The sequence below is a fragment of the Lithobates pipiens genome, unplaced genomic scaffold, assembly GCF_037356315.1.
Source record: "Lithobates pipiens isolate NorthernLeopardFrog02 unplaced genomic scaffold, aLitPip1_a1.2 Scaffold_1, whole genome shotgun sequence".
NCBI lineage: Eukaryota > Metazoa > Chordata > Amphibia > Anura > Ranidae > Lithobates > Lithobates pipiens.
In genome coordinates, this window is record NW_027507685.1 from 79,120,163 (window position 1) to 79,139,560 (window position 19,398).

Below are 19,398 nucleotides of genomic sequence, written 5' to 3' on the forward strand. Positions count from 1 at the left end.
CATTTATTATCAAACAACTGTGTTTACTCTTTTTAAATCATAATGACCACAAACTACCCAAATGACCCTGATCAAAAGTTTATATACTCTAGTTATTTTGGCCTGATAACATGCATACAAGTTGACACAAAGGGGTTTGAATGGCTAGCCATCTTCACCTGTGATCTGTTTGCTTGTAATTAGTGTGTGTATAAAAGGTCAGTGAGTTTCTGGACTCCTGACAGACCCTTGCATCTTTCATCCAGTGCTGCACTGATGTTTCTGGATTCTGAGTCATGGTGAAAGCAAAAGAATTGTCAAAGGATCTGCAAGAAAAGGTAGTTGAACTGTATAAAACAGGAATGGGATATAAAGATATCCGAGGAATTGAGCATGCCAATCAGCAGTGGTCACACTCTAATCAAGAAGTGGAAAATGAGGGGTTCTGTTGAAACCAAACCACGGAGTCAGGTAGACCAACTAAAATTTAAGCCACAGCTGACAGGAAAATTGTTCAAGATGCAGAGAAAACCCACACATGACTTCAGGTGAAATATGTGGTGTGGCTGTTTCAAGATGCACAATAAGGAGGCACTTGAAGAAAGATGGGCTGCATGGTCGAATCACCGGACTAAAGCCATTACTACGGGAATGCCACAAAGTATCTCACTTACAATACGCCAGACAGCACAGAAACAAGTCTCAAACCTTCTGGCACAAAGTATTTTGGAGTGATGAGACCAAAATTGAACTTTTTGGCCACAACCATAAATGCTTCATTTGGAGAGGAGTCAACAAGAAGGGGCAATACACGGTATTAAGAACTGGGGTATGTAAACTTTTGATCAGCGTAATTTGGGTAGTTTCTGTTGTCAAGATTTTAAAAAGAGTAAACACAGTTGATTGATAATAAATGGCTTCAGCCAAACACTAACCAGGCATGAAAAAAGTTTTTGTTATGCATGTTCTCTGAAAAATGGCCAAGAAATCATAAATTCTGCCAGGGTATGTAAACTTATGAGCACAACTGTATCTGTAGTAATAAACTCCCATCAGATATAACGACACATATGCTATTTTTTTTATTTTTTATTACTACAGCCTGCATACAATCCGCTAAAACACAGATGAAATTGCATAGACAACAGATACTCTACCTGCTAAAAGATTATATTCTCTGCCATCCAGTCCTTAGATATGCACTGGCAGAGCAGGTAAGTAACACTTATAGGTCATGTCCCCAGCCCGTGACTGGACAGTGGTGGGAGAAGCAGTAGACTGATGAGCTCATCTGTCACTCTGCTTGGTGAAGCAACAACCTGATCGCAGCCTGTGGTTAGAGCTGTCATCCTATCACAGGAAGGCTTCCAAGAGACTGCAAACTCACAGAATCAACTGGAATTTATTAAGCATTTACTAAAAGGAAATATACAAAAGCTTACACTACACTAAAAGCAAAAATGTAGCTTTTTATCAACTTATGTATTTTAAACTAAGCTGAAATAATAGTCCTTGCATCTAGCGCCCCCCATCAGCCGTGCTGTGCAAAGTAACGGTAGATTTAGACGTGCATCTAAATATACCGGTCCTCTTTTGAGAGGTGATTTTACCCCCCTTTTGCTGACAAGCTTGCCACTACTGTGTGCATTACACATGGAGTTTGTGCATTACACATGGAGTTTGTGCAAATGGGTGGTTGGGTAGTTTGTGCCAAAGAGGCGAAGCACCTTAACCATAGTACATCCTAGTACAACTTTTTTTTTTTAGATGGGAACGAGGGGCACCTATTAGCAAAAGTATGTAGGCATAGGACGCCCTCTCTGCCACGCCTCCTTAAAGGAGAGATGTACAAAAAAAAAAGAAATATTAGTTAAACCCACTTTTTTTTTTTTTTTTTTTTTTTTTTTACCCCTACTATTCATTTATATTGGCTTTTGAAACTTACAAATGCAGCAATTTAGAAATTGGATGAAAGGTTTAGCACTGGGAAACACTTTTCAAAAGATAAAAATTACATTTTGTATACAGCTATATAGATCAGACCAAAATGAGGGACAAATGAGGAGGAAAGAGGGACTTTGTTCCAAACCAAGGACAGTTGGGAGCTATGCGCAGTATGTAAAGCACCCTGTCTGCTGCATATTTCAGCTAAAATGTGGGTGGTTGGGTGTGGTTAAAAACTAGCCTCAACCACGCACCGCACATTTAAATGAGACCTAAGTGCTACAAACTAAGGTGTGGAAAACCATCTATTAAATGTTTCCAATGACCATTATAGTTGTAAGGCCAAACATGTATTACAAAACCAAGATATAATGGAAGAGAGTCCTGGCCTTTTAGGATTGCAGTAGCCAATTGGATTCTGCAGCTATGAAAATAAGCCATGGATTGGTTATGTAGCCATGTTGTTGCAGCTAATGACAAACAATCCGCCAAATCAGCCCACTGCCAGACTTCATACATCACTTCCAGACAATGAACAGTCTTTTGCAAGCTTTGTTTTTATTGGGTGCAACTTGGATTAGGAATATGGGATGCCCATAGGATAAGTTATATCCATCATATTTAAGGATTTAGTACATTCTGAATAAAGTTAAAGCCAGAAGATTGAATGTGCAATTTGAATTGGTTATGAATCTCCTCTTGAATCTCTCCATGCAGACTGTTGCTCCTCCTGCAGCTCAACCTCCGCAGAATATTCCATCTAAGAGTTCTCGTGCCATCTGACCATGTGGTGATAGAGACATCACTAATGATCATGTAAAAGCAATGTTCTTAGATCTTTCTCACCTCCTGCCCATAACTTGGTTCCTCCTGCACAAACTTGAAGTTACTGTATCAAAATCTGACACCTCCTCTTCTATTGAATAGTAGGGGCCCACTCTGAATAAGCCTCCCTACTGTGGCTCTGGTTGCTCGCTGCCACTAGGCCTGAGGCCTGCAGAACCTCTCCTCAGAGGCCCAGTGGGTTAAAAGCATATCTTCTAGGAAATATGGACTACTGTTCCCAGCCAGCCTAACTTGCAAATCATGTGCCCGCAGGCAACATCGACTTGACACAGATCCCCACAGTCTCTTTACTGATTCAGAACTCCCCATCATCCACCATGTGAATTGATGAAGACTCCACTAGTGACCGTGTACTAGCAGAGTTCCCTCAAAGACTCCTTGGCACCTCCAGCCCCTCTGTGGTAACTCACAGACCTAACAGCCTTGATGAGGAACTTTGACTAGTACCGCCTGTTTCACCTGCCCCTCTGCTGTAGGAGTTCCCTGCCCTCATTGCATTGCCAATGACCGTGTAGAGGCAGTGTTCCCTCACAGCTCTCCCTGGGCCTTCTCCTGCGATCGGCGCACCCCCACCCCCTCCAAGAGGGGGTTAGCCTCCTGCGACTAACATACCATTCCTCACTTCACCGAGCCGACTCTGCCCCAGTGGAAAATCCCCTCTGCTTGTATATGAGGCCCGCCCCCTGCCAATACCAATTTGGGGATTGGTCAGGGCTCTCACACAAGCTGCCTGCCACACCAGGCACGGCCCGTTTTTTCTTTAACATTCTCCTCAGACAGGGGAGGCACCTCAGAACTGATGTGCAGGGGGTCACACCCACTGCTACTCTGACCACTCTCAGCCCCCAGATCAAAACGGATAGGCCTGCCTAAATTTACCTGTGCTGGCTAACTTGGTAAAATAAACCTTACTAGCACCTACCTATTGGTAGAGGGTGCTACGTTTACAATTGGAAATACTTTTTGCCCAGCCCTCCTTGTAGAATTTTGTAAGCACGCCTCAACCCTTATACAAAAAAAAGTGTGAAAATGTTTGTTTGTTTTTCAGACTCTGATGCCTGTTTTCTAAAGCCATTTGTCCATATTTGTATGCATAAATGTTATTTTATTTCTCTCAGATACCCAAAGCTGGCTGCCAAGAACCCTGAATCCCACACAGCTGGGCTGGATGTCTTTGCCAAGTTCTCTGCCTACATCAAGAACTCCAATCCAGCAGCTAACCAACGTAAGTGAGAGAGATGGCTGTAGCCTGGCTACTTTTATTTCCAGTTTTACAACCAAAGTGGGACAACACCTACACGGTCTTTTTTTTTTTTTTTTTTTTTTTTTTTTAAGGGTACATTGGCATACAATGTACCAGCCAAGCCTTAAGATCTATAAACCTTTAAAAAAAAAAAAAAAAAAAAAAATCCCTCTAATTGCAATTTGAAAATGTTCGGAATAGCTTGCAAGCTACCAAGTGTGTATAACCTGTGCCACAGAAAGAACTAGAAATGTAAGAATTAGTTTTATGATCATGTCCAATGGGAACATATTTTAAACATATAGTGGAAGGTTTTAAAATCTGACTCCAAAAGCGGAAATACGCTAGAAGTGACATAAATGATCTTGAAGGCAATCGCCAGCATCAGCATTGTTAAGAGAGCGCCTAACCGTCTCTGTAGAATCTCTCCCCAGCGAGACGTCACTCTCCTGCTGTTGAGGGAGCGATCCCACAGAAGTCTGTGGAGGGATGTCCCATATACAGTGCCTTGTGAAAATATTCGGCCCCCTTGAACTTTTCAACCTTTTGCCACATTTCAGGCTTCAAACATAAAGATAAAATTTTTTTATTTTTTGTGAAGAATCACCAACAAGTGGGACAATTGTGAAGTGGAACGAAATCTATTGGATTTTTGAAACTTTAATAAAAAAATGAAAAGTGGGGCGTGCAAAATTATTCGGCCCCCTTGCGTTAATACTTTGTAGAGCCACCTTTTGCTGCGATTACAGCTGCAAGTCGCTTGGGGGGTATGTCTCTATCAGTTTTGCAGATCGAGAGACTGAAATTCTTGCCCATTCTTCCTTGCAAAACAGCTCGAGCTCAGTGAGGTTGGATGGAGAGCGTTTGTGAACAGCAGTTTTCATCTCTTTCCACAGATTCTCGATTGGATTCAGGTCTGGAATTTGACTTGGCCATTCTAACACCTGGATACGTTTATTTGTGAACCATTCCTTTGTAGATTTTGCTGTATGTTTGGGATCATTGTCTTGTTAAATCTCCATTCCAGTTTCAGGTCTTTTGCAGACTCCAACAGGTTTTCATCCAGAATGGTCCTGTATTTGGCTGCATCCATCTGGCTGCTTCACAATTGTGTCCCACTTGTTGGTGATTCTTCACAAAAACTAAAAATGTTATATCTTTGTTTGAAGCCTGAAATGTGGCAAAAGGTTGAAAAGTTCAAGGGGGCCGAATACTTTCGCAAGGCACGGTAGTTGTCCATGTGACATCAGCTTCAGGTTGTCTGCATCGCTCAATAGAACAGAGTTCAATCTGTGAACATGTGTCCAAGTGAAATGAGGTCTGTCCTGTGTAAAGCCTAGTCTATACTTATGGTTGGGGAGAAGGTGGTAAAAACAGGATGAGTTTTGTTTACTGGGGGCCCCCCCACCGTGAAGACAGTCTTATGGGGGATTATGCATGCCGTGTCTGAGGTACTGTGCAATGCGGTAAAAAGTATCCCCCTTGTTGCATTTAAATAAGCCTAAAAGCACCCGTGTTGCAACCGCCCTGTGTTGCCACCCTAGGGCAGAAAAGTTTGGTTTTCCCAAGATCACCAGGTTAAAAAAAAAGGGGGGGGGGAATTAAAATTAGTGCAGCCATCTCATCGAAGGATTGGTAAGCTGCAATGTTACATTTTGATCCTGTCACTTTGACTTAAAGTATAACTGAAGGTCACTTTTTTTTCTATTTTTTTTTTTTAGTTTTGGATGGAGTGGAGACTGATTAGAACACTTGTCAATTTTTTATTGCTGTCTGTGCCACGGCTATGGAGATTCCCCCCCTCTATTTATCCTGCTTACCTTTATTGTTGAAAGTAAAAGAATATACTGAATTTTGGGTTGTCCCCATAAAAAGCTTCCAATGGGGACACTAGTTCTGGTGAGCTGGGGGTCCACAAGGGATTCCCTTAATTTGCAGGGATTTCCTCTCACTTCCCATTATGGCTTTGGAACAGGAAGTAAAGGGAAATCTCCCCAATGTGACACAGATGGCAAAAAATAAACTCACAGGTTATAACCCTGCCTTACGCTATCCAAAATGGGGAGGAAAAAAAGTTTTGCCTATAGTTCTACTTGTAGTGTTGAATAGTGTGGAGCATCCACAAGGCATGTACATGCAGGTTCCCATTCTTCAGACCCATTTGTCAACGCATGATTTGGTAGCGCCATAGGGTTTGGAGGAAAGAAGTAAAGTGCACAATGGGAGACACAGGCATTCAACACCCTAGTAGTGTTGAACAGCCAAAAGGCCTTTCCAAGGCATGGGCGCTAAGGTCCCGGGGGGAGAGTTTCTTCAATTGCAGGGACCTGCTAGAATAAAACATTTAGAGATGTGAGAAGGTCTCTTCATTGACCAGGCCGATTTAGAGGAGGCAGAACAGTGAAAGGTTACTGGTTTCTCCTGATAGCTGCATGGCTTCAAAGATCATCACTAAGGACATTTGACATCACTGTACAGAGTCTCCTGGTGATGTCACTATCGAACAGTCTGATTAGCCTTCCTGTACTTGACTAGCTGACAAGATATCTGCCCTTGGCAGTCTATAGGCTCATACTTGAACCTTGCTTTACACTTCCTCTGCTTTAACTTTGCTTGTTTGTTCTTCAGTTTTGGAAAGGGGTTTCTCAAAGGCTCTGCGGACTCTGGACTCGTACTTGATCACCCCTCTCCCAGATGAAGTCGATGAAAACAGTGCAGAGGATGAGACCGTATCACACCGAAAGTTCCTGGATGGAGATGAGCTGACGCTGGCTGACTGCAACCTTCTTCCCAAGTTGCACATAGTACAGGTTAGTATAGATGGAAATTTTAAACTCTTCTCTGCAAAGTTTAAGAGGCCACACAATAACTTCTTCATGAGGCAACCATGAGATGCAGGGTAAAACCAACATATGTTCACCTTTCTGAATGTGTTACACTCATATTTAGAGTGTAACATGTTCAGCATCAGACCCCTCTCCCCGCGATGCCCCCCCTCCCCACGCCTTGTGACAGCAAGCTAGGGATCTTCTTCTTCCCATACTCGCTGCTGCAATTCAAAGAGGGTGGCTGTGCTGGGTTCCGTCCACACAGCTGCATTATTGATTTACAGGTCTCTGTGAATCAATGAACTACAAGTACCGACAGCCTTTGTGGCTGTTGGCTTGTAGTTCTCAATGAACTACCATGGCGGGGCTGTTGAGCATTGTGGTAGTTCATTGATCCTTCCTGTCAGTGTAAAGCTGCCTGCCCATATGCTGTATGAACAGAATGCTTACACTGACAGTCTACAGGAGACCTGGCATGGCATCGGTAATCTTCTGGTGCAATGCTTTCCAGGCTCCTAAAACAAAAAATTTACTTTTAGGGTTTTTTTTTTTTTTTTCTTCTTAACCACTTAAGCCCCGGACCAATTGTCAGCCTAAGGACCAGAGGTCTTTTTACAATTTGGCACTGCACTGCTTTAACTGGTAATAGCGCGGTCATGCAATGTTGTACCCAAACGAAATTTGTGTCCTTTTCTTCCCACAAATAGAGCTTTCTTTTGATGGTATTTTATTGCCTCTGCGATTTTTATTTTTTGCGATATAAATGGAAAGACTGAAAATTTAGAAAAAAATATATTTTCTAATTTTTGTTATAAGAAAAATCTAATAAACTCAATTTGTCATACATTTAGGCAAAAATGTATTCAGCCACATGTCTTTAGTAAAAAAAGTCAATAAGCGTATATTTATTGGTTTGCGCAAAAGTTATAGCGTCTACAAACTAGAGTACATTTTCTGGAATTTACACAGCTTTTAATTTATGACTGCCTATCTCATTTCTTGAGGTACTAAAATAGCAGGGCAGTACAAAACCCCCACAAATGACTCAATTTTGGAAAGAAGACACCCCACGGAAATTATGTGTTTTGTAAGTGACGGTGATCAATCGATACTGCACTTGAGTGGGCTGGGAGCGGAGGGGCAAAACGCAGGTGCTAACTTGTATCTGGGCTGATCCCGCTAACAATGCGTCTTTTTGTAACCCTAAACTGCTGGGGACGCTTGTATAGATTAGATCAGATTTTGATCTGTTCAGATACTATACCACTATGGGAGATGAATGCTTTGTGCGTGGGTGTTAGCGGTACTGGCACTAAACTAGCGCTGCCTGGGGCGACACAAACCCTATCTGACCCTAAAACCTAATTGATATCACCCGCCGGTGTTAAACCTTTATTGGGTAATAAACGGTGGGTGCACTGATGCTATTAAAAGCAAACTAACCAGCGTCACCCGTAACACTTATACGGTGATCACTGGTGAAAGGGTTAACTAGGGGCAATCGGGGTTTACTACCTTTTATTAGGTAGTATATGTGGGTACCTAACGCTATAAAAACCTGGCGGTGAACCTAAAAAATAGCTACCTAGCAGCACCAGTGACACTAATACAGCGATCAGAAAAACGATCACTTGGTGACACTGGCAAAAGGGGGTGAAAGGGTTACCTGGGGGGCAATCGGGGGTTAAACCTTTATTGGGGGAGGTAGGGGGCTACCCTGGACCTAATACTAACTGCCCTGACAGCTTTTACAGTTACAACTGGCACTAAATGCAGTGATCAGTAAATAAATGATCACTGCAATCAGTGACACTGTGACTGGGGGGGGGGGGTGACTGGGGGTTAAAGTGTACCTATGTGTCAGTGTAGTGTTGGTGCACTTACTAGGATGTCTTCTCTCCTCTCTGTCTGGTTTACACTACACAGGCAGGGGAAGCTTCTCAAGCGAAACGGACCGCCGCAGCCAGCGGGAGGGGATCCGATCGGACCCCCCACCCGCTGGAAGGCAGGCACGTACGGGTACATGATTGTGCTTGTCCGTGCCATTGTGCCGACGTATAATTACATGCGGCGGTCCTTTAAGTGGTTAAAATTTAAAACTCTTGTGAGGGACGCTCAGACATTCTGTACCCCACTGGTTGCCTTGACCTTGCAAGTCCTCTGACACTTGGGGTTCTGACATTTCTGTTATAAACAAAGTATTTTAAAGGCACACACACACATACAAAGTAAACCAGCTAGATTTGTTTACTGGCAGGTTAAAGATAATGAGTTCAGCAATAAAGAGTTTGCAACAGATAAGACAGCCAATAAACTTGGAGACAAAGCCAATTAAGAAATGGGCAATTATAACACTTCAAGAACATATAACCAGCCGAATTTAACCCTGTATAGAGTCTATGGCTACAGGTCAAAAAGGTTAGAGAAATGACTAGGCTTCAGACAAATCTCCCTTTTATCCCCGATGACACCACAGTCCCAGTAATGTGCAAACTCCTGAATTTATACTAGGCAAGCACTCTGGTTACTGTAGTGGCCTAGGTTGGCACCTATTCTTATCCCTTGTGGGGAGATATTCTGTAGTCTGAAGAGGAAGGCTCGGAGGAGGGCTGGAGTCTTCAGCTAACTCTTTAAGATGTGCACAATGTGTCCTGGCAAACAAGATGTACACTAGATTCTCTGTGTGGCTTCAAGTATAATAAGGGTCCCCTTGCAAGCTTGGTGGAGTGAATAAGGCAATGATGTCTGCATGCAGTGTCCTTTGGTGTAAAAGGAATAGGCAAGTGCTCGTTCTCCAATCCCCGCGACCTTCTGTGTTGGAGAGTGCGGCGATGGCTTTGCAGCAGGCCTCTGCAGAGTCTGGCTTAAGGGATGGTGCCTGACACCGCGTCGCACAGATTTGCTGTTCAGCTGGATCTTAGTTTCATAGTTAGTTTCATAGTTGGTAAGGTTGAATAAAGACACCAGTCCATCCAGTTCAACCTGAGTGAGTGTCTATCCCTATCCCTGTACATTACACACTCACATTGGTCCCTACCCTCAAGGAGTCCACAATCTAAGGTCCCCATTCATATACTAGGGCCAATTTTGGACAGAAGCCAATTAACCTACCTGCATGTCTTTGGAGTGTGGGAGGAAACCCACACAGGCACAGGGAGAACATGCAAACTCCAGGCAGGTAGTGTCGTGGTTGGGATTCGAACCAGCCACCCTTCTTACTGCTAGGTGAGAGTGATAACCACTACACCGCTGTGCCGCCCGATCTGATGTAGATGTGATGAGAACAGCCTCCAGCCTGCCACCGAACGATCAGATGTGGTGCCAAGAGCGATTTCCGTCCCCACACAGACTTTTTATTACCTCCTGCCAGCATTCCCTTCTCTTCTGCAGCCGGCTCGTACTTGTAGTCCATAACAGTCCGACTGAATGCAAAATTTGCCTCTGGACTACATGTCCCAAGATGCTTTGCTCCACTCTTCGGTTTCATTAACTCTGCTTTCAGGATGTCTTCTGATAATGCAGACAATATTAGCCAACTCCTGGCTACACTCGCCTGCAGTATGCAATGTTATTTCACAGCGTGATCCCTTACTTCCTGTTGGCAGCCCCCCCCCCATGCAGAAACTAAAAACCTTCTCCCTTAACATCCACATTAAATAGTTAATGATACGGGTGTGAATAAACTGCATGCAGCATGATCTGCTTTTAAAGCCCAACTGTTATTTAGAAGCCGTTGGGCTGTGATAGCTCAGTTGTTTTGCAAGTCTTGAGTGGATTTCCTACGGCGGGTGTGCGAATTTGACGGAAAATGTGCGATCGGATCGTGTTGTCAGAAAATCCGATTGTATGTGGGCTCCATTTGGTTTTTTATTTTATTTATTTATTTATTTATTTTCGTCTGAGTTTCCGACACACGAAGTTTGAGAGCAGGATCTAAGTTTTTCCCGACAACAAAATCTGATCGTTTAAATTCTGATCGTGTGTAGGCAATTTCAACGGACAAAGTGCCACACATGCTGCTCAGAATAAATTAAGAGACCACAGCTATTGGCTACTGGCCCGTTTATAGTCCCGACATACGTGTTGTACGCCACCTCGTTAAGAACGATGTATGCGTGATCCAACCGTGTGTATGCAAGACAAGTTTGAGCCAAGTTTGTTGTCTGAATGTCCGACGGAATGTCTGACTATGTGTACAGGGCATAACACTGAAGGATTGAAGCTGAAGCGTGTTGCTGTTTTTAAAGTGAAGTAAAATTAGTAAAAGACGGCCGTTCTGCAAACGGAATCTGTCCTGCTTTAGGAGCACGCACAAAAAAGATGTCCATAGACATATACTCTTGTCCCTTTTCAGATGGTCACTATCGGGCTGCCAAATAAGGCAGTTGGCTGAGCCAGCAAGGGGCCACCTGAGAGCTCCAGATGCATTGAGAATGCGCAGCTGTGCTTCACGGTGTAACAAAAATGGGGCATATTGCACAAAAGCAAACAAGCAGGACAAAACTCTGGATAGCCACACACTGGAAAAAAGACTTGAAATCCCATCTTTAATTGAAACAACGTGGGTCACATCAAAACAATTTAAAAAAATCCACAGCGAAAGAATAACGGGGTACAGGAAAATACTAACGCGTTTCCGTAATCAGTGCTTAGTCATGGCTAACCATCTTTCAAGCATATATATAGCATAAAACATAAAGAGGCAAGGCATATCACATAATTTAAAGATTTGAAGGCAATTACATACAGCTGAATCGCACTTGCAATTAGATCTTAGCATGTGCTGCCAAGCAGTGAAAATATTTAAGAAAACAAAAAAAAAAGCAAAAAATAAGAAATTTGACCAAAAATCTAACCAAAATTTAACTCTTAGTGAAAATAGAAATGATGTAAAAGATGCTTAAAAGCAGAAACCCTATAATATAAACAAAAACCTATGTATATACCGATGCGAGTTGTATAATTTTAACTGGCTGATCGGTTGTGTGTGTATATAAATTTTCTATATATATATATATATATATATATATATATATATATATATATATATATATATATATATATATATATATATATATATATATATATATATTTATTTTAGTTCTTTACATATGCATTGAGGCGTGGGTGTATATTTGGCTTCCACCCATAGACTGATGTCAGTGGTATGGTTCAATTATCGTTTCGTTTTAGTCGGCAGACTGTTCATCCATACATAAGCAATCTACATACACATATCGATATCGATTGCTCAGGTGAAGGTTGTAGTGTTGAGCATTTGGGTCATATACCTTTCCATTGTCCACCTAGGATAGGTTGACAGGGTTGAGGACATTATAACTGACACTTTTTCCATCTCACAGATATATATGTAGTCTACACACACATACTGATACTGGTTGTACAATTTGAGTTGGCAGATCGGTTGTTTAACATATATCTAGTTTATACACATATATTGAGGTTGTCTGTGTAGTTTGGATCGGTGAAACAGTTATGGGCGCATATCCCGCTTACATACACAGACTGATATTGGTGGCATGGTCCATTTATCGGCTGACCGGCAATCGATGTACATGTAGACTACACATTGATACACATTGATATCGATTGCTCGGGTGTAGATTTTGACAGTGGGTTTTTGTGCTACACACTTTCTCATTGTTTATATAGGATAAGCCGATAGGACCGAGTATGTTACAATAGACTGTTTGCTCATTTAAAAAAAATAAAAAAATTTCTTGCTAGTTTTGTCATGGATTAAATGTTTTTTTACACCAATACGTTACATTGGATTATCAATGGACTCATAAACTTGTCATGTTATCGAGAGTGAGTACTACAATGTCAGAGTCACATATTTACATCTGTAATGGGATTTTCTATATATATTTGTTTATATTATAGGGTTTCTGCTTTTAATATTTAGATCCTCCTCTGCTATGCGATCCTTGGTTGACACTTTGGAATGTGGCTAATGGACAACAGATGTTAGTCTACATCGTGTGGAATTTTCTGGTTATATAATACGATTTCCACTTTTTTTTTTTTTTTTTTTTTTTCTGTCCATAATAATTTTTAAGCCATAATGTAGAGGAGGAACTACGACCAATTAATTTGTTTTTATGTTATATTTGTTAACTAAAGAGAATGGTAAGGAAAATGTAAGGGGGAGAGGATAAGATTAAAGAGGAGCTGCACAAAAAAAAAAAATATTAAAAGCCAGCAGCTACTAATATTGCAGCTGCTGACTTTTAATAATATCACACTTACCTGTCCCAGGTTCCAGCGATGTCGGCGGCAGATGACGAGCGATCGCTCGTCTCGCTGCAGCCACCGCCGCCATCCTCTGTCAGGGAATCGGGAAGTGAAGCAAGAGGGCTTCACTGCCCGGTTCCCTACTGCGCATGCGCGAGTCGCGCTGCGCTGGTTCCCCGCTGTGTCTCTGGGAACTGTGTGTTTCCCAGAACACAACGGGGGGGGGGGGCGGAGCCATGCGGCGGTGGGCGGAGCCATGCGTCGGTCTGGCCGGAAGTGGGTGCAGTTACCTGGATTATCCAGGTAACTGCACCCCCCTCCCCCCCGAAAGGTGCCGATTGTGGCACCGGAGGGGGGGAGGGATAATACTAGCGGAACTTCCCCTTTAGGGTGAAGAACCGCTTTAACACAATAGTGGGTTAACATTTATGTTAATGGCACAGCATGATGATATCTTGGTGTGTGTTGCCCAGCATTTTATTTATTGAATAATTCATATTTATAAATTTTTGTTGTGAATTTATTAATGTTCATTAATAAGTTATTTGACATTTGACTATGAATAATTTTTTATGAATTTCTAATGAATGTTCACTATGATTCATATATTACACACTATATTCATGCTCATTTTGAATTGATGTAAACGCATCACGTATGCGTTTATTTTTTTTTTTTTTTTTTAAATCACGTGACGCACTCACGGATGTGCTTTTTCACAGGACACCATTTACTGATTATACATGTGGCACCTGTGTTATTTATACATTCATTTAATGTTTTCACGGGTCACTCTGTGTATGTGTTTGATTTTTTTTTTTTTTTTTTTTATCATTAAGTCTATAACCTTCACTCACTCTAATTTTTTATTTTCTTTTTGCTCTTTTTCTTGCATGGGATTTAATAATTTTTCATCTTGGATAAAATGGAATATTTTCTGATTTTTTTTTTTTTTTATATTGTTTTGATGTGATCCACATTGTTTCAATTAAAGATGGGATTTCAAGTCTTTTTTTTCCAGTGTGCGGCTATCAAGAGTTTTGTCCTACTTGTTTGCTCATGGTGTGTGTAATGGTCAGCACCTGGGGCTCATCAATAGGTGACAGAGCTTCAGTCCTCGAGGATTACTTTTGAGCGGTGGTTCATCCTTTCTATCAATTGTATGTTGCACATAGCAGGGGACACCTGCCACCATACCACATAGAGGTACATGCAATTCAATTGTGACCAATGGACGTGATTACCTCTTGCTGAAGAGGGAATTCAATGTGAAAAGGTGGATATCCCCCTCTGATTGCCTGCTAACCATGGCCCAGCCACTGCTGACAGGTCAGCCTATCACAGATAGCGAGTCAGCAGCTTCAGCCTATGTGAATTAAGCCTAAATGCAGTTTGCATTGTTCTCCTTTCTGAACGAGCCTTGTGAGAAGTGTACAACAATTACAATTCTGGTATTGTTTGTTTTTCTTTAGGTGGTCTGTGAGAAATACCGAGGCTTCAAGATCCCCCAAGAATTTTCTGGAATTTATCGCTATCTCCAAAATGCGTACCAACGTGAAGAATTTGTCAACACCTGCCCTATCGCCTCTGAAATTGAACTTGCATATGCTGAGGTGGCCAAACCCCTCAAATAAACCCATCCAGTTTTCTGGGAACAGAAAGAGAAATTCTTTGTATTTAAATTTAATTCAAAACAAAGGAAGAAAAAAAAAAGTTCACATTCCTAGCTTTTGTTACTGTAAGAAGGACAGGGCGCCGATTGGCCTGTCCACCTGCCACTCATTTAACCTGCTCCTTCTTTTTGCTCTTTCTCATTCAAAGTACTGTTTTATAATGCAATACCATCATTGCAGTTCCTGGGTGTGACCACTAGGCAACATTTTAGGTAGATCTGCTCTTATTGGCTGCGTTTGTTGCTCGCCTTGGTTCCTCCGTGTTTACAGGGGAGAAGAAAGCAACAGGGCTACATGTTTAACTGAAAAATAAATATATATTTCCTCTAATATGTATATAGTTAAAAATGAGCGAAGTCTTTGTCTTGGAGATCAGGAAAATTGTACGCAAATGTGCATGTTGGCTCAGACACTTTTCTTGGTGGGCTCCTGCATTGGCTAACCACACAGCCTTACTTTTGTTTTGGGTTCGCTGACCTTTTAAATTCAACTATAGAAGTGAGATTGACATGACCTCTGAGGCACAGAGGACTATTGGACCAGACTGCATTATGTATGTATGTATGTATAGCCAAGTGTAGGTTTGGATAGAGCAGGGTAGAGTAAAAAACCTTTTGGATTATTTTTTGCCACCTGTGTCCTGCTAGGGAGATTTCCTATTCTGGAGACAAAGCAGGAAGTGGGAAGAAATCTCCCCAAAGCAAGGGGAACTTTGGGTTTCCCCCTCATTTTTGCTTTTTGGTGCCTGTGGTCACCCAGACAAATAGAGGGGCTGAATCTTCCCAGCAGTGACAGTCAGCAAAAACATTGCATTGCGATTGGAATGTAAAATCAGGTGGAAGATTATACATTAACCGCTTAAGCCCTGGCAGATTTTTACCCACTTCCTGACCAGGGCACTTTTTACAATTTTGGCACTGCGTTGCTTTAACTGACAATTGTGCGGTCGTTTGACGCTGTACCCAAACAAAATTTGCATCCTCAAACCCCCCCACAAATGGAGCTTTCTGTTGGTGGTATTTGACCACCTCTGCGGTTTTTATTTTTTGCGCTATAAACAAAAAAGAGGGACAATTTTGGAAAAAAAAACTATTTAACTTTTTGCTATAATATCCCCAAAGGTTTTTTTAAAAAACAAATTTCTTGATGATCAGTTTAGGCCAATATATATATATATTCTACATATTTTTGGTAATAAAAAATCGCAATAAGCGTATATTGATTGGTTTGCGCAAAAGTTATAGCATCTGCAAACTATGGGAAAGATTTATAAACATTTTTAAATTTTTTAATTTTTTAATTTTTTTTTTTACATTTAGTTATGGCGGTGATCTGCAATTTTTAGCGGTACTGCGACGAACAGTTTTTTTTTTTTGGGACCATTGGCATTCATACAGCGATCAGTGCTATAAAAATCCACTGATTACTGTGTAAATGTCACTGGCAGGGAAGGGACTAACACTAGGGGGTGATCAAGGGGTTAAATGTGTGTTCCCTCAGCATGTTCCCTCAGCATGGGAGTGACTAGGAGAGAAGCCATATTGTTTTTCCTACTTAGTAGGAAGAAACCATATGGCTCCTCTCCTCTGACAACACAGAGATTTGTGTGTTTACACACACAAATCCCCATGCTGGCGCTCGTGCAAGCGATTTTGGCTGCTGGCCACATGCACTGGGCCCCCTGCTGTGCAGCGGGCACGCGTGCCCTTTGGTGGCCAAAAACGTTTAAGACGTACCTGTGAGGGATTTAGCCCAGGAGAGCCTTTGTGCCATAGTATATCTGCGTGACACGGTCAGCAAGTGGTTGAAGAGCAAGTAAACCCTGATGGGTTTTACTTCCTCTTTTGCTCGCTGCAAATCCTGCAAATTAAAAGCATAATGGGCTAGTATGCATCACATACTAGCCCATTATGTGGCACTTTACTGCAAAAGAATCCAGCCATGTCCCCTGTTTAGGCAGCGTACATCTTCTGGCCCCTCTTCCTTCCGGGCCACGGACTCCGGCTCTGTGATTCACCGCAGCCGCGTGATGTCACTCCTGCGCATGCGTACAGGAGCCGAGATTAATGGTACAGGCTAGGGAAGAAACGGGACTTAGTTTTGTTTCTTCCCCGCGCATGCACCGTGGGAATTTTCGGTGAAAAATAACCTAAATGATACACGTTTAGGAGATATTTCCACTGCCTATAGGCAAGCCTAGAATAAGGCTTACCTATAGGTAGAAGTCCAAAAAGGTGGGTTTACAACTACTTTAAAGGAGAAGTACAGCCAAAGCTTGTTTAAACGTAATTCTGATGATCACAAGAAATCAGGAGCGTAAGGGGTGGCAGAGCAGACGGTGGTAACTGAAAGTCACCAGCTCTGTAAGGGAGCCCTGAGAACCGAGTGATTGGTGTTAGATTGCTCGGTTCTCAGTCTTAAGGCGCCCAGGGACAGATGCAGCATTGAACCAATGCTGCATCCTCCTACGTAAGTGATTCTGAAAAAAAAAATCCATACTTGTTTTTTTTTTTGTTTTTTTTAAAGCCAACACGTGTCAAGGGGGCCAAAACGCACCTCCTTCATAGAAAACTGTGTATTCAGACTGGATTGAAGATCGTGTTCATCTTCAGATAGCTTGGGTTTTATATTCTTCCACCAGATTTTACATTGGAATACTATGAAGTTGTGGTATAGTGCTTCAATCTAAGGTCTATTTATTTAGATTACAAACCAAGGTGACTGTGGGAATCCATTGCCGTTTAGAAGCCGCCAGCCTAGAATTCAAACCCCCTGTATAAACACTACTGCAGCACTATTGGATAGTAACACCAATAAGACATTTCCAAGGTTTCGGTGCTACCCATCTATTCCTCCAAGCAATAAACCTGTCTGAGGGTCTAACCATTTTCTCACTCTATCCAAAATAAAGTTTTGCCTTTTTATATAGACTTTAAAGAATTAGAGCTAGCTTATGTGACAAATTATTCTCATATGTGCTACTATACATGAATGCCGTTATTTATACAGCAGCACCATGTTAAAGGGAAAGTATAGTGTATCATCAGTGAATATTTTGACTTTTTTTTGCTATGTTTTAAATTTAAAGTAATTTTTGTGTTGTGTTTGTTTTTGTTTTTGTTTTTTTTGTTTTTTTACTTTTTCTCAAGCTTACTTTTTCCAGTCTCTTTAATTAAATAGTGGCTAATGGATAAACAGCTCTAAGTGGAGAAAACCACCTAAAAGCTGCAGATCGCTTCATAGGGAGAACATTGTTTTGAAGAAGTCAGCTGACTCATAGATTTTCATTGTGAGGTGTACATAATAAGCAAAGATGTTTGCCTTCATGTTCATATACAAGTACAAACTCTTCAGTTGAAACCAGGTTTCCTAAAACTTTACTATTGTTAAAGTTTATAGTTTACCTATTTTACACACATTTTAAAAACAAAACAAAAAAAAGGAAAAATCTTAAACTTTTGTATATCTAGTTTTTAGATAAAAGCTAAAACCATATAAGAATTAAAATAATGGAACAAACTACATACAAAAGGAGCTTGTTTATTTGATCATAAATGATAGTCTATTTCAGTGATGGCGAACCTTGGCACCCAGATGTTTTGGAACTACATTTCCCATGCACTCTGCAGTGTAGTGGAGCATCGTGGGAAATGTGGTTTCAAAACATCAGGCGTGCCAAGGTTCGCCATAACTGGTCGGTTATTAAAAAAAAAAAAATACTGTTGGTCCTCATGGTGGAATGGCAGCAGTTTTTTACTGAGTAGTTGGGAATCAGCTGTGTAGATCAACCTTTTTCAGCCAGGGTTCAGTGGAATCCTAAGGTTCCTTTTGAGTTTCCTAGGCATTCTTTCAGCAGTAAGCAAATGTCTATTTTTATATATCTGTAATAGAAGAATCTACCAAATGTAATAAACTTCCCAGAGCATTCCTCCACTGATCACCAATGGAAAGCTAGTCATAACCAAAAAGTAGGATCCAAAACCTGTATCTAGACTGATCAAATATGGCTTCCCCATTTACATATATAATAAGCTATACAGGGAAACACGTTTTTGTGAAAACATTAACGCGGTTGATAACATATTCAAGAAAGCAGATCTTTTACAGGCATATTTAACAAAAATAAAAAATTGTACTGTACATTCCCGGCAAAGGATGCTGATACACACAAAGGTCATCCCATTTTCTGTAGGTAAGGCCTACAAGATTCCTGTTGATCTCTCAACCCAAAAAAAAATATTTTGTAGTGTCCTAGAGAAATGCATATGCGTACATTTCCTGATCTCAAATTGTAAGTATGCATATACAACTTTGCTTTGGTAAATCTTTCTTTCAGAAGTGCCTTTTTTTAACTATTAGTTATCGAAACGCAAAATTCTTTCTATCCTTTGTATTGTTGTTACAATGTTTTCTATAATATAAATAAAAAAAATTTACTTATTTCCACTTCAGTGTCCTAAAGTACAAGATGGCATAGGTTAAGTAGTGTGTTTTTTTTTTTATTTATTTTTTTATAATTATCAGAATTGAGAGGTTTTAAGCACTTCAAGTTTGGACTGCTTCACCCCCTTCCTAAATAAAAAAAAAAAACACAAATATTTTGGGGGTGGAAAAGTTTTTCTTAATT

The 19,398-nt window shown here is 41.1% G+C and overlaps 1 protein-coding gene across 3 annotated transcripts in view; it reads left to right on the plus strand.

The window, feature by feature from the left end:
- CLIC1 (chloride intracellular channel 1) overlaps positions 1-19,217 on the plus strand; it is a 90,892-nt gene extending 71,675 nt beyond the window's left edge. For all 3 annotated transcript variants that reach the window (XM_077460765.1, XM_077460746.1, XM_077460755.1), the window contains exons 4-6: positions 3,888-3,994; positions 6,641-6,822; positions 14,571-19,217. In XM_077460765.1, coding sequence (XP_077316891.1) covers positions 3,888-3,994; positions 6,641-6,822; positions 14,571-14,732 — 451 coding nt within the window. In that variant the 3' untranslated portion in view covers positions 14,733-19,217. The remainder of the gene's footprint in view (positions 1-3,887; positions 3,995-6,640; positions 6,823-14,570) is intronic.
- Positions 19,218-19,398: the final 181 nt, after the last annotated feature.